General features: G+C 43.0%; 1 protein-coding gene across 1 annotated transcript in view; it reads right to left on the minus strand.

The window, feature by feature from the left end:
• Nucleotides 1–14,143: 14,143 nt before the first annotated feature.
• LOC115189018 (RNA polymerase-associated protein LEO1-like) overlaps nt 14,144–14,934 on the minus strand; it is a gene marked incomplete at its 5' end in the record, with an annotated part of 1,390 nt that continues 599 nt past the window's right edge. Inside the window, one exon of the mRNA XM_029747845.1 lies at nt 14,144–14,934. This exon is cut by the window's right edge and continues 599 nt beyond it. Coding sequence (XP_029603705.1) covers nt 14,478–14,934 — 457 coding nt within the window.

The raw sequence follows: 14,934 nt of genomic DNA on the forward strand, positions 1-14,934 counted from the left end.
AGGTTGCAATATCGAATCCCTGAGCTGACAAGGTAAAAATCTGTCATTCTGCCCCTGAACAAGGCAGTTAACCCACTGTTCCCCGGTAGGCCGTCATTGTAAATAAGAATTTCTTCTTAACGGACTTGCCTAGTTAAAGGTTAAGAGTGTGTGTGTGTGTGTGTGTGTGTATGTATACATACACACACACACACACACACACACGTTTTTAATATCACTCCAACTAAATGCTGAAAATACATAATGAAATAAAGTAGGTATTTTACAGTTCAGATGCAATGACTACGTACTTGTCAATATTCATCCCACACAGACACACACGTTTTTTAAACTTACAGACCATTACAACTCTGAGTTTTTCCCCAACAGTCTTTGGACAAGCAGAGTGACTACAATACATCCATTTCCACCTGAATGAAAGTGCAATGAGATTCATGAGTCCTGCTGCTTGGAGGGTAAGTCTATGGAGATGGAAAATGTGACTGGAAAAATACAACCACTTCTCTGTTTGTTCTAATGTTGGGAATAATAACCAGCTTATTGTGGCCGCATGACAAAATAGTCTGACAATATCAGCAGGACATGGTCCTCATTTAAATGAAGCCTCTCAAAAATCTGTTGGGAATGAGAGTTAAACTGAGTTTTTCCTTCAAATAGAGAGGGGTCGAGAATGGAGAGAACAGGGAGAGAAAGACAGGAACGGAAATAAAGAGGGTGAAACGGTGAGGAATTAGTGCAAATAGAAACCTGAAATTCACGTGGTACTGGTTATTACTAGAAACACACACCTCATACTATATATCCACTCAGCCAAGTCAAAAGTGGGAGTAGTGTTTAAATAAGTACATGATACAGTGTTCCATCTAGTTTGTTCTAAAAACACACAGGTGTTTTATATCGACACGCACAGAATGGAGTGGGATTCCCCTCGGTCTCTCCTAGGAGGCTTCTAGCAGCTGCTATGAGAGTGTGTCTGAGATTATATATATATATACACATACACACAGCGTATGTGTATTGGCAGGTGAATGTATGTATGTATGTATGTATGTATGTATGTATGTATGTATGTATGTATGTATGTATGTATGTATGTATGTATGTATGCATGCATGCATGCATGTGTGTGTGTCCTCTCCTCACACAACCTCCTGACAGTGATAGTAATACCTGCTGACATCCTTTCTTCCCTCGCTCCCTCGCTCCCTCCATCCCTAGAGAAGGCCTTGCCGTTTGGGGAGTTGAAATCTGTTGCCCCTTTCTCTGCCATCCTTCCTAACGCATTCTCCCTCCCCTCTTCCACTACCACATGTCTACTGTTTTCACCATCTCTGGGGGCTGGTGTGTGTGTTTTCCTGATCTCTCAGGGGAGGTAGGAAAGTAGCTTGTGATACTACGGAGGCATTTCTAAACGACTGGGGGAGAGATGATACAATATTACTGTAGCAGATTACAACTAACATCATGTTAAAACCATCCAGTAAAATACAGGAGTAGCTATAGCATTCATACCTTACGTCTCAACAACCTGACTACAGTACATAACCATACGTCTCAACAACATGACCACAGAAAATAACCATACGTCTCAACAACCTGACTACAGTACATAACCATACGGCTCAACAACCTGACTACAGTACATAACCATACGTCTCAACAACCTGACTACAGTACATAACCATACGTCTCAACAACATGACCACAGTAAATAACCATACGTCTCAACAACCTGACTACAGTACATAACCATACGGCTCAACAACCTGACTACAGTACATAACCATACGTCTCAACAAGCTCCTGACTACAGTACATAACCATACGTCTCAACAAGCTCCTGACTGCTGTACATAACCATACGTCTCAACAACCTGACTACAGTACATAACCATACGTCTCAACAACCTGACTACAGTACATAACCATACGTCTCAACAACCTGACTACAGTACATAACCATACGTCTCAACAACCTGACTACAGTACATAACCATACGTCTCAACAACCTGACTACAGTACATAACCATACGTCTCAACACCCTGACTACAGTACATAACCATACATCTCAACAACCTCCTGACTGCTGTACATAACCATACGTCTCAACAACCTGACTACAGTACATAACCATACGTCTCAACAACCTGACTACAGTACATAACCATACATCTCAACAACCTGACTACAGTACATAACCATACGTCTCAACAACCTGACTACAGTACGTAACCATACGTCTCAACAACCTGACTACAGTACATAACCATCCAGTAAAATACAGGAGTAGCTATAACATTCATACCATACGTCTCAACAACCTGACTACAGTACATAACCATACGTCTCAACAACCCGACTACAGTACATAACCATACGTCTCAACAACCCGACTACAGTACATAACCATCCAGTAAAATACAGGAGTAGCTATAACATGCAGACCTTACGTCTCAACAAGCTCCTGACTACAGTACATAAATATACGTCTCAACAAGCTCCTGACTACAGTACATAACCATACGTCTCAACAAGCTCCTGACTACAGTACATAACCATACGTCTCAACAAGCTCCTGACTACAGTACATAACCATACGTCTCAACAAGCTCCTGACTACAGTACATAACCATACGTCTCAACAACCTCCTGACTACAGTACATAACCATACGTCTCAACAACCTGACTACAGTACATAACCATACGTCTCAACAAGCTCCTGACTGCTGTACATAACCATACGTCTCAATAAGCTCCTGACTACAGTACATAACCATACGTCTCAACAAGCTCCTGACTACAGTACATAACCATACGTCTCAACAAGCTCCTGACTACAGTACATAACCATACGTCTCAACAAGCTCCTGACTACAGTACATAACCATACGTCTCAACAAGCTCCTGACAACAGTACATAACCATACGTCTCAACAAGCTCCTGACTACAGTACATAACCATACGTCTCAACAAGCTCCTGACTACTGTACATAACCATACGTCTCAACAAGCTCCTGACTACAGTACATAACCATACGTCTCAACAACCTCCTGACTGCTGTACATAACCATACGTCTCAACAAGCTCCTGACTGCTGTACATAACCATACGTCTCAACCTCCTGACTACTTTACATAACCATACGTCTCAACAAGCTCCTGACTACTGTACATAACCATACGTCTCAACAAGCTCCTGACTACAGTACATAACCATACGTCTCAATAAGCTCCTGACTACAGTACATAACCATACGTCTCAACAAGCTCCTGACTACAGTACATAACCATACATCTCAACAACCTCCTGACTACAGTACATAACCATACATCTCAACAACCTGACTACAGTACATAACCATACGTCTCAACAAGCTCCTGACTACAGTACATAACCATACGTCTCAACAAGCTCCTGACTACAGTACATAACCATACGTCTCAACAAGCTCCTGACTACAGTACATAACCATACGTCTCAACAACCTCCTGACTACTGTACATAACCATACGTCTCAACAAGCTCCTGACTACAGTACATAACCATACGTCTCAACAACCTGACTACAGTACATAACCATACGTCTCAACAAGCTCCTGACTACAGTACATAACCATACGTCTCAACAAGCTCCTGACTACAGTACATAACCATACGTCTCAACAAGCTCCTGACTACAGTACATAACCATACGTCTCAACAAGCTCCTGACAACAGTACATAACCATACGTCTCAACAAGCTCCTGACTACAGTACATAACCATACGTCTCAACAAGCTCCTGACTACTGTACATAACCATACGTCTCAACAAGCTCCTGACTACAGTACATAACCATACGTCTCAACAACCTCCTGACTGCTGTACATAACCATACGTCTCAACAAGCTCCTGACTGCTGTACATAACCATACGTCTCAACCTCCTGACTACTTTACATAACCATACGTCTCAACAAGCTCCTGACTACTGTACATAACCATACGTCTCAACAAGCTCCTGACTACAGTACATAACCATACGTCTCAATAAGCTCCTGACTACAGTACATAACCATACGTCTCAACAAGCTCCTGACTACAGTACATAACCATACATCTCAACAACCTCCTGACTACAGTACATAACCATACATCTCAACAACCTGACTACAGTACATAACCATACGTCTCAACAAGCTCCTGACTACAGTACATAACCATACGTCTCAACAAGCTCCTGACTACAGTACATAACCATACGTCTCAACAAGCTCCTGACTACAGTACATAACCATACGTCTCAACAACCTCCTGACAACTGTACATAACCATACGTCTCAACAACCTGACTACAGTACATAACCATACGTCTCAATAAGCTCCTGACTACAGTACATAACCATACGTCTCAACAAGCTCCTGACTACAGTACATAACCATACGTCTCAACAAGCTCCTGACTACAGTACATAACCATACATCTCAACAAGCTCCTGACTACAGTACATAACCATACGTCTCAACAAGCTCCTGACTGCTGTACATAACCATACGTCTCAACAAGCTCCTGACTGCTGTACATAACCATACGTCTCAACAAGCTCCTGACTACAGTACATAACCATACATCTCAACAAGCTCCTGACTACAGTACATAACCATACGTCTCAACAAGCTCCTGACTACAGTACATAACCATACGTCTCAACAACCTCCTGACTACAGCACATAACCATACGTCTCAACAACCTCCTGACTACAGCACATAACCATACGTCTCAACAACCTCCTGACTACTGTACATAACCATACGTCTCAACACGCTCCTGACTACAGTACATAACCATACGTCTCAACAACCTCCTGACTACAGCACATAACCATACGTCTCAACAACCTCCTGACTACAGCACATAACCATACGTCTCAACAACCTCCTGACTACTGTACATAACCATACGTCTCAACACGCTCCTGACTACAGTACATAACCATACGTCTCAACAACCTCCTGACTACAGTACATAACCATACGTCTCAACAAGCTCCTGACTACAGTACATAACCATACGTCTCAACAAGCTCCTGACTACAGTACATAACCATACGTCTCAACAAGCTCCTGACTACAGTACATAACCATAAGACTCAACAAGCTCCTGACTACAGTACATAACCATACGTCTCAACAAGCTCCTGACTACTGTACATAACCATACGTCTCAACAAGCTCCTGACTACTGTACATAACCATACGTCTCAACCTCCTGACTACAGTACATAACCATACGTCTCAACAACCTCCTGACTGCTGTACATAACCATACGTCTCAACAAGCTCCTGACTACTGTACATAACCATACGTCTCAACAAGCTCCTGACTACTGTACATAACCATACGTCTCAACAAGCTCCTGACTACTGTACATAACCATACGTCTCAACAACCTCCTGACTACTGTACATAACCATACGTCTCAACAAGCTCCTGACTACTGTACATAACCGTACGTCTCAACAAGCTCCTGACTACAGTACATAACCATACGTCTCAACAACCTCCTGACTACTGTACATAACCATACATCTCAACAAGCTCCTGACTACAGTACATAACCATACATCTCAACAAGCTCCTGACTACAGTACATAACCATACATCTCAACAACCTCCTGACTACAGTACATAACCATACGTCTCAACAAGCTCCTGACTACAGTAAATAACCATACATCTCAACAACCTCCTGACTGCTGTACATAACCATACATCTCAACAACCTGACTACAGTACATAACCATACGTCTCAACAACCTGACTACTGTACATAACCATACGTCTCAACAACCTCCTGACTACAGTAAATAACCATACATCTCAACAACCTCCTGACTACTGTACATAACCATACGTCTCAACAACCTCCTGACTACAGTACATAACCATACGTCTCAACAACCTCCTGACTACTGTACATAACCATACGTCTCAACCTCCTGACTACTGTACATAACCATACGTCTCAACCTCCTGACTACTGTACATAACCATACGTCTCAACCTCCTGACTACAGTACATAACCATACGGCTCAACAACCTGACTACAGTACATAACCATACGTCTCAACAAGCTCCTGACTACAGTACATAACCATACGTCTCAACAAGCTCCTGACTGCTGTACATAACCATACGTCTCAACAACCTGACTACAGTACATAACCATACGTCTCAACAACCTGACTACAGTACATAACCATACGTCTCAACAACCTGACTACAGTACATAACCATACGTCTCAACAACCTGACTACAGTACATAACCATACGTCTCAACACCCTGACTACAGTACATAACCATACATCTCAACAACCTCCTGACTGCTGTACATAACCATACGTCTCAACAACCTGACTACAGTACATAACCATACGTCTCAACAACCTGACTACAGTACATAACCATACATCTCAACAACCTGACTACAGTACATAACCATACGTCTCAACAACCTGACTACAGTACGTAACCATACGTCTCAACAACCTGACTACAGTACATAACCATCCAGTAAAATACAGGAGTAGCTATAACATTCATACCATACGTCTCAACAACCTGACTACAGTACATAACCATACGTCTCAACAACCCGACTACAGTACATAACCATACGTCTCAACAACCCGACTACAGTACATAACCATCCAGTAAAATACAGGAGTAGCTATAACATGCAGACCTTACGTCTCAAAAAGCTCCTGACTACAGTACATAAATATACGTCTCAACAAGCTCCTGACTACAGTACATAACCATACGTCTCAACAAGCTCCTGACTACAGTACATAACCATACGTCTCAACAAGCTCCTGACTACAGTACATAACCATACGTCTCAACAACCTCCTGACTACAGTACATAACCATACGTCTCAACAACCTGACTACAGTACATAACCATACGTCTCAACAAGCTCCTGACTGCTGTACATAACCATACGTCTCAATAAGCTCCTGACTACAGTACATAACCATACGTCTCAACAAGCTCCTGACTACAGTACATAACCATACGTCTCAACAAGCTCCTGACTACAGTACATAACCATACGTCTCAACAAGCTCCTGACTACAGTACATAACCATACGTCTCAACAAGCTCCTGACAACAGTACATAACCATACGTCTCAACAAGCTCCTGACTACAGTACATAACCATACGTCTCAACAAGCTCCTGACTACTGTACATAACCATACGTCTCAACAAGCTCCTGACTACAGTACATAACCATACGTCTCAACAACCTCCTGACTGCTGTACATAACCATACGTCTCAACAAGCTCCTGACTGCTGTACATAACCATACGTCTCAACCTCCTGACTACTTTACATAACCATACGTCTCAACAAGCTCCTGACTACTGTACATAACCATACGTCTCAACAAGCTCCTGACTACAGTACATAACCATACGTCTCAATAAGCTCCTGACTACAGTACATAACCATACGTCTCAACAAGCTCCTGACTACAGTACATAACCATACATCTCAACAACCTGACTACAGTACATAACCATACGTCTCAACAAGCTCCTGACTACAGTACATAACCATACGTCTCAACAACCTCCTGACTACAGTACATAACCATACGTCTCAACAAGCTCCTGACTACAGTACATAACCATACGTCTCAACAACCTCCTGACAACTGTACATAACCATACGTCTCAACAACCTGACTACAGTACATAACCATACGTCTCAATAAGCTCCTGACTACAGTACATAACCATACGTCTCAACAAGCTCCTGACTACAGTACATAACCATACGTCTCAACAAGCTTCTGACTACAGTACATAACCATACATCTCAACAAGCTCCTGACTACAGTACATAACCATACGTCTCAACAAGCTCCTGACTGCTGTACATAACCATACGTCTCAACAAGCTCCTGACTGCTGTACATAACCATACGTCTCAACAAGCTCCTGACTACAGTACATAACCATACATCTCAACAAGCTCCTGACTACAGTACATAACCATACGTCTCAACAAGCTCCTGACTACAGTACATAACCATACGTCTCAACAACCTCCTGACTACAGCACATAACCATACGTCTCAACAACCTCCTGACTACAGCACATAACCATACGTCTCAACAACCTCCTGACTACTGTACATAACCATACGTCTCAACACGCTCCTGACTACAGTACATAACCATACGTCTCAACAAGCTCCTGACTACAGTACATAACCATACGTCTCAACAAGCTCCTGACTACTGTACATAACCATACGTCTCAACCTCCTGACTACAGTACATAACCATACGTCTCAACAACCTCCTGACTGCTGTACATAACCATACGTCTCAACAAGCTCCTGACTACTGTACATAACCATACGTCTCAACAAGCTCCTGACTACTGTACATAACCATACGTCTCAACAAGCTCCTGACTACTGTACATAACCATACGTCTCAACAAGCTCCTGACTACAGTACATAACCATACATCTCAACAACCTGACTACAGTACATAACCATACGTCTCAACAAGCTCCTGACTACAGTACATAACCATACGTCTCAACAACCTCCTGACTACAGTACATAACCATACGTCTCAACAAGCTCCTGACTACAGTACATAACCATACGTCTCAACAACCTCCTGACAACTGTACATAACCATACGTCTCAACAACCTGACTACAGTACATAACCATACGTCTCAATAAGCTCCTGACTACAGTACATAACCATACGTCTCAACAAGCTCCTGACTACAGTACATAACCATACGTCTCAACAAGCTTCTGACTACAGTACATAACCATACATCTCAACAAGCTCCTGACTACAGTACATAACCATACGTCTCAACAAGCTCCTGACTGCTGTACATAACCATACGTCTCAACAAGCTCCTGACTGCTGTACATAACCATACGTCTCAACAAGCTCCTGACTACAGTACATAACCATACATCTCAACAAGCTCCTGACTACAGTACATAACCATACGTCTCAACAAGCTCCTGACTACAGTACATAACCATACGTCTCAACAACCTCCTGACTACAGCACATAACCATACGTCTCAACAACCTCCTGACTACAGCACATAACCATACGTCTCAACAACCTCCTGACTACTGTACATAACCATACGTCTCAACACGCTCCTGACTACAGTACATAACCATACGTCTCAACAAGCTCCTGACTACAGTACATAACCATACGTCTCAACAAGCTCCTGACTACTGTACATAACCATACGTCTCAACCTCCTGACTACAGTACATAACCATACGTCTCAACAACCTCCTGACTGCTGTACATAACCATACGTCTCAACAAGCTCCTGACTACTGTACATAACCATACGTCTCAACAAGCTCCTGACTACTGTACATAACCATACGTCTCAACAAGCTCCTGACTACTGTACATAACCATACGTCTCAACAAGCTCCTGACTACTGTACATAACCGTACGTCTCAACAAGCTCCTGACTACAGTACATAACCGTACGTCTCAACAACCTCCTGACTACTGTACATAACCATACATCTCAACAAGCTCCTGACTACAGTACATAACCATACATCTCAACAAGCTCCTGACTACAGTACATAACCATACATCTCAACAACCTCCTGACTACAGTACATAACCATACGTCTCAACAAGCTCCTGACTACAGTAAATAACCATACATCTCAACAACCTCCTGACTGCTGTACATAACCATACATCTCAACAACCTGACTACAGTACATAACCATACGTCTCAACAACCTGACTACTGTACATAACCATACGTCTCAACAACCTCCTGACTACAGTAAATAACCATACATCTCAACAACCTCCTGACTACTGTACATAACCATACGTCTCAACAACCTCCTGACTACAGTACATAACCATACGTCTCAACAACCTCCTGACTACTGTACATAACCATACGTCTCAACCTCCTGACTACTGTACATAACCATACGTCTCAACCTCCTGACTACTGTACATAACCATACGTCTCAACCTCCTGACTACAGGACATAACCATACGTCTCAACAACCTGACTACTGTACATAACCATACGTCTCAACAACCTCCTGACTACAGTAAATAACCATACATCTCAACAACCTCCTGACTACTGTACATAACCATACGTCTCAACAACCTCCTGACTACAGTACATAACCATACGTCTCAACAACCTCCTGACTACTGTACATAACCATACATCTCAACCTCCTGACTACAGGACATAACCATACGTCTCAACAACCTCCTGACTACTGTACATAACCATACGTCTCAACAACCTCCTGACTACAGTACATAACCATACGTCTCAACAAGCTCCTGACTACTGTACATAACCATACGTCTCAACAAGCTCCTGACTACTGTACATAACCATACGTCTCAACAAGCTCCTGACTACTGTACATAACCATACGTCTCAACAAGCTCCTGACTACTGTACATAACCATACGTCTCAACAACCTCCTGACTACAGTACATAACCATACGTCTCAACAACCTCCTGACTACAGTACATAACCATACGTCTCAACAACCTCCTGACTACAGTACATAACATACGTCTCAACAAGCTCCTGACTACTGTACATAACCATACGTCTCAACAAGCTCCTGACTACTGTACATAACCATACGTCTCAACAAGCTCCTGACTACTGTACATAACCATACGTCTCAACAAGCTCCTGACTACTGTACATAACCATACGTCTCAACAACCTCCTGACTACTGTACATAACATACGTCTCAACAACCTCCTGACTACTGTACATAACCATACGTCTCAACAAGCTCCTGACTACAGCACATAACCATACGTCTCAACAAGCTCCTGACTACTGTACATAACCATACGTCTCAACAAGCTCCTGACTACTGTACATAACCATACGTCTCAACAACCTGACTACAGTACATAACCATACGTCTCAACAAGCTCCTGACTGCTGTACATAACCATACGTCTCAACAACCTGACTACAGTACATAACCATACGTCTCAACAAGCTCCTGACTACAGTACATAACCATACGTCTCAACAAGCTCCTGACTACAGTACATAACCATACGTCTCAACAACCTGACTACAGTACATAACCATACGTCTCAACAACCTGACTACAGTACATAACCATACGTCTCAACAAGCTCCTGACTACTGTACATAACCAATATGCAGACCTTAGCATAGAACCTTAGTACAGACACTCACACAAAAACAGAACATCTCAGTACACACCCACCCACCCACACATCCACCCACAGCAAAGTCAGACTATTGACCCCATACTGCATATTGTGTAGATGATTAGATAAAGTGTTGTGGAGCGGTGCTTTGTGCAAGGAACTTGATTACACCATAAACCAGTATGAAGTGTGCTGCACCCTACCTCTCCCCTGAACTACACTCTACTGTACAGAGTAACACAGTAGTGCACCCTACCTCTCCTCTGAACTACACTCTACTGTACAGAGTAACACAGTAGTACACCCTACCTCTCTCCTGAACTACACTCTACTGTACAGAGTAACACAGTAGTGCACCCTACCTCTCTCCTGAACTACACTCTACTGTACAGAGTAATACAGTAGTACACCCTACCTCTCTCCTGAACTACACTTTACTGTACAGAGTAACACAGTAGTACACCCTACCTCTGTACTGAAGTACACTGTACAGAGTAACACAGTAGTACACCCTACCTCTCTCCTGAACTACACTTTACTGTACAGAGTAACACAGTAGTACACCCTACCTCTGTACTGAACTACACTCTACTGTACAGAATAACACAGTAGTACACCCTTCCTCTCCCCTGAACTACACTCTACTGTACAGAGTAACACAGTAGTACACCCTACCTCTCTCCTGAACTACACTCTACTGTACAGAGTAACACAGTAGTACACCCTACCTCTCCACTGAACTACACTCTACTGTACAGAGTAACACAGTAGTACACCCTACCTCTGTACTGAACTACACTGTACAGAGTAACAGTAGTCCACAAGGGACAAGCCTAGTACCTGGATAGATAAAACCTACAAGCAGACAGACAGGTAGTCAGGCCAATAAAGATCACAGGCAATTCACTTTCATATGTTTTCCAGCTCCAATGTCACAGTTGGTTTGAATGTATATATTGAATGCATTTCTGTCCATTGCAGGTTGATGGAGACAATATGGTTAGAGATGGAGTGATACTATAGACCTGCATGTGGATGGAGACAATATGGTTAGAGATGGAGTGATACTATAGACCTACATGTGGATGGAGACAATATGGTTAGAGATGGAGTGATACTATAGACCTGCATGTGGATGGAGACAATATGGTTAGAGATGGAGTGATACTATAGACCTGCATGTGGATGGAGACAATATGGTTAGAGATGGAGTGATACTATAGACCTGCATGTGGATGGAGACAATATGGTTAGAGATGGAGTGATACTATAGACCTGCATGTGGATGGAGGGGGAGTTCTATAGCCGTCTCAGCTTGGTTTATGACGTGGGAGGGGTTTTCAATATTACTTACATGAAACATGAATGAATGTGAAAGCAACATCAGCGTACTCATGAAGTATGTGTTACCATATACACCCGATAGACTGCAATACACCAAGATTACTGTGGAATTCACATGGCATCTTGGAAAAAGGTCAGAACACCAAAACATTTAATAAGTAGAGAAATAAATTCTATAGACTACTCCAACGCACCTGCATGACAGTGGACTTGTATTACAGAAGCATGTAGAAGGTTAATATATCAATCATACTGACACAGTTTGGTGAGGATTTGTCCAAACAAAGTGTAATCTGGTCAGAGCAAAAAAACATTTACGCATATCAGATAACACTGGCAAAAAATATATATCTGTAGTCATAACAACCATCACCATTGATGATCATATGAGCTATGCCAATTTGCTCATAAGACAGGAAAATGGCAATTCCAAGCTCAAGAGATATTCCCCAACTTCGATGAACCTGACGACAACGCAAACCCAACAACTGGGGACTAAACCCACTAACAGCTGTCATGTGAAACACAGGATGTGTCAAATACCTTGTAGGTTCCTGTACTGTTCTATAACCTCGGTTCTCTTGTTCTCCCTGTACCGCATCCTCCTCGGTCAATACTCATTCCCCTTTTCTATAGCAGGGAATTCCCTGGCTGCCTCTTGGCAAGGCTTCTGCGATGTGTGTGTGTGTGTGTGTGTGTGTGTGTGTGTGTGTGTGTGTGTGTGTGTGTGTGTGTGTGTGTGTGTGTGTGTGTGTGTGTGTGTGTGTGTGTGTGTGTGTGAGATGAAGCAGAGGGAGTTGAGACAGTGTTAACCATTTAAGTCATTTCTATATCGTTCAGCTGAGACAAACAGAATATATTGAAAACTTCCAACATTCATATTCCATTACATGCAGGACCATTTGAGTTCCAGATTTGATGGTCATAAAAGTGAATAACTCTAATATACGCTTCTACAAACCAATGCAATTGTTTAAAGATTGCTTTGTTGATGCATACAAGATGATTCCCACACACTGCTGCTTGTCTGCGTCATCCCGAGCCTCCTTGTCACGTGGCAGCCATTTTGTGCCCAACAGAAGCCGCTTGAGTGTCCATGCCGACAGACCCGCTATCCAAACTTCATCTGTCCCTGGACAACAGCCGTTTCAGGTCACGAAGACATTCACTCTACAGTCAATATTAGATGCACTAAATAAAATCAATAATGATTATCCACAGAGAGAGAAATGGCGAGATATGGAAAGAGGTCTGGGGCCAGTTTGGGTCCATATGTAGTCCAGCGATAATGCAAGGAGTAAGTGATTATATCTAGCGTTTAAATTGGTATGGATGATTCCTAAATACCTTGACCAGAGGTATTCTAGCCGCTGTGTAAATACACTCAGCACCATGACTATCTGAGAGGCTGATACAGACAGAGTGCAAGGCCTCTCTCTCACCCTCTCCACCGAAAATAACTCATTTACAACAGTGTGCGTGTGTTTATCCACCTCAATTGCTTGCTGCAGGATTATATTTTCTGTTTGGCAGCTCGTTTACATAAGATTTCATTCAGAGGGGTAATACAGCAAGCAGTCTCTAGCCGGCTGGCTCCTCGCAATACTGTGGATCACACACACACACACACACACACACACACACACACACACACACACACACACACACGGTGCTCCAACTCAATACAAAAATTCACATTTGAATGGACTTGTTAGAATGATGTACAAATTGGAGGCCAGGTAGGGTAATGTTTACAGAAAGACAGACAGTCACAGTACAATACAAGTCTCTAGTCTACACCCTCCCTGCAATAACACATTTTCCTCTGACACTGTCATACCTAAATTAACTACTACGTCCCATCTAAATTATACTCTGTCATAGAACTTGGCACCTTTCCCTTAGCACTGGCTGAGACCTGGGGTTGGTCCTCCCAGTTAGGCCTTTCCTCATCACTGTCTGAGACCTGGGGTTGGTCCTCCCAGTTAGGCCTTTCCTCATCACCGTCTGAGACCTGGGGTTGGTCCTCCCAGTTAGGCCTTTCCTCATCACCGTCTGAGACCTGGGGTTGGTCCTCCCAGTTAGGCCTTTCCTCATCACTGTCTGAGACCTGGGGTTGGTCCTCCCAGTTAGGCCTTTCCTCATCACCGTCTGAGACCTGGGGTTGGTCCTCCCAGTTAGGCCTTTCCTCATCACCGTCTGAGACCTGGGGTTGGTCCTCCCAGTTAGGCCTTTCCTCATCACCGTCTGAGACCTGGGGTTGGTCCTCCCAGTTAGGCCTTTCCTCATCACCGTCTGAGACCTGGGGT

The sequence above is a fragment of the Salmo trutta genome, unplaced genomic scaffold (assembly GCF_901001165.1).
Source record: "Salmo trutta unplaced genomic scaffold, fSalTru1.1, whole genome shotgun sequence".
NCBI classification, from domain to species: Eukaryota; Metazoa; Chordata; class Actinopteri; order Salmoniformes; family Salmonidae; genus Salmo; species Salmo trutta.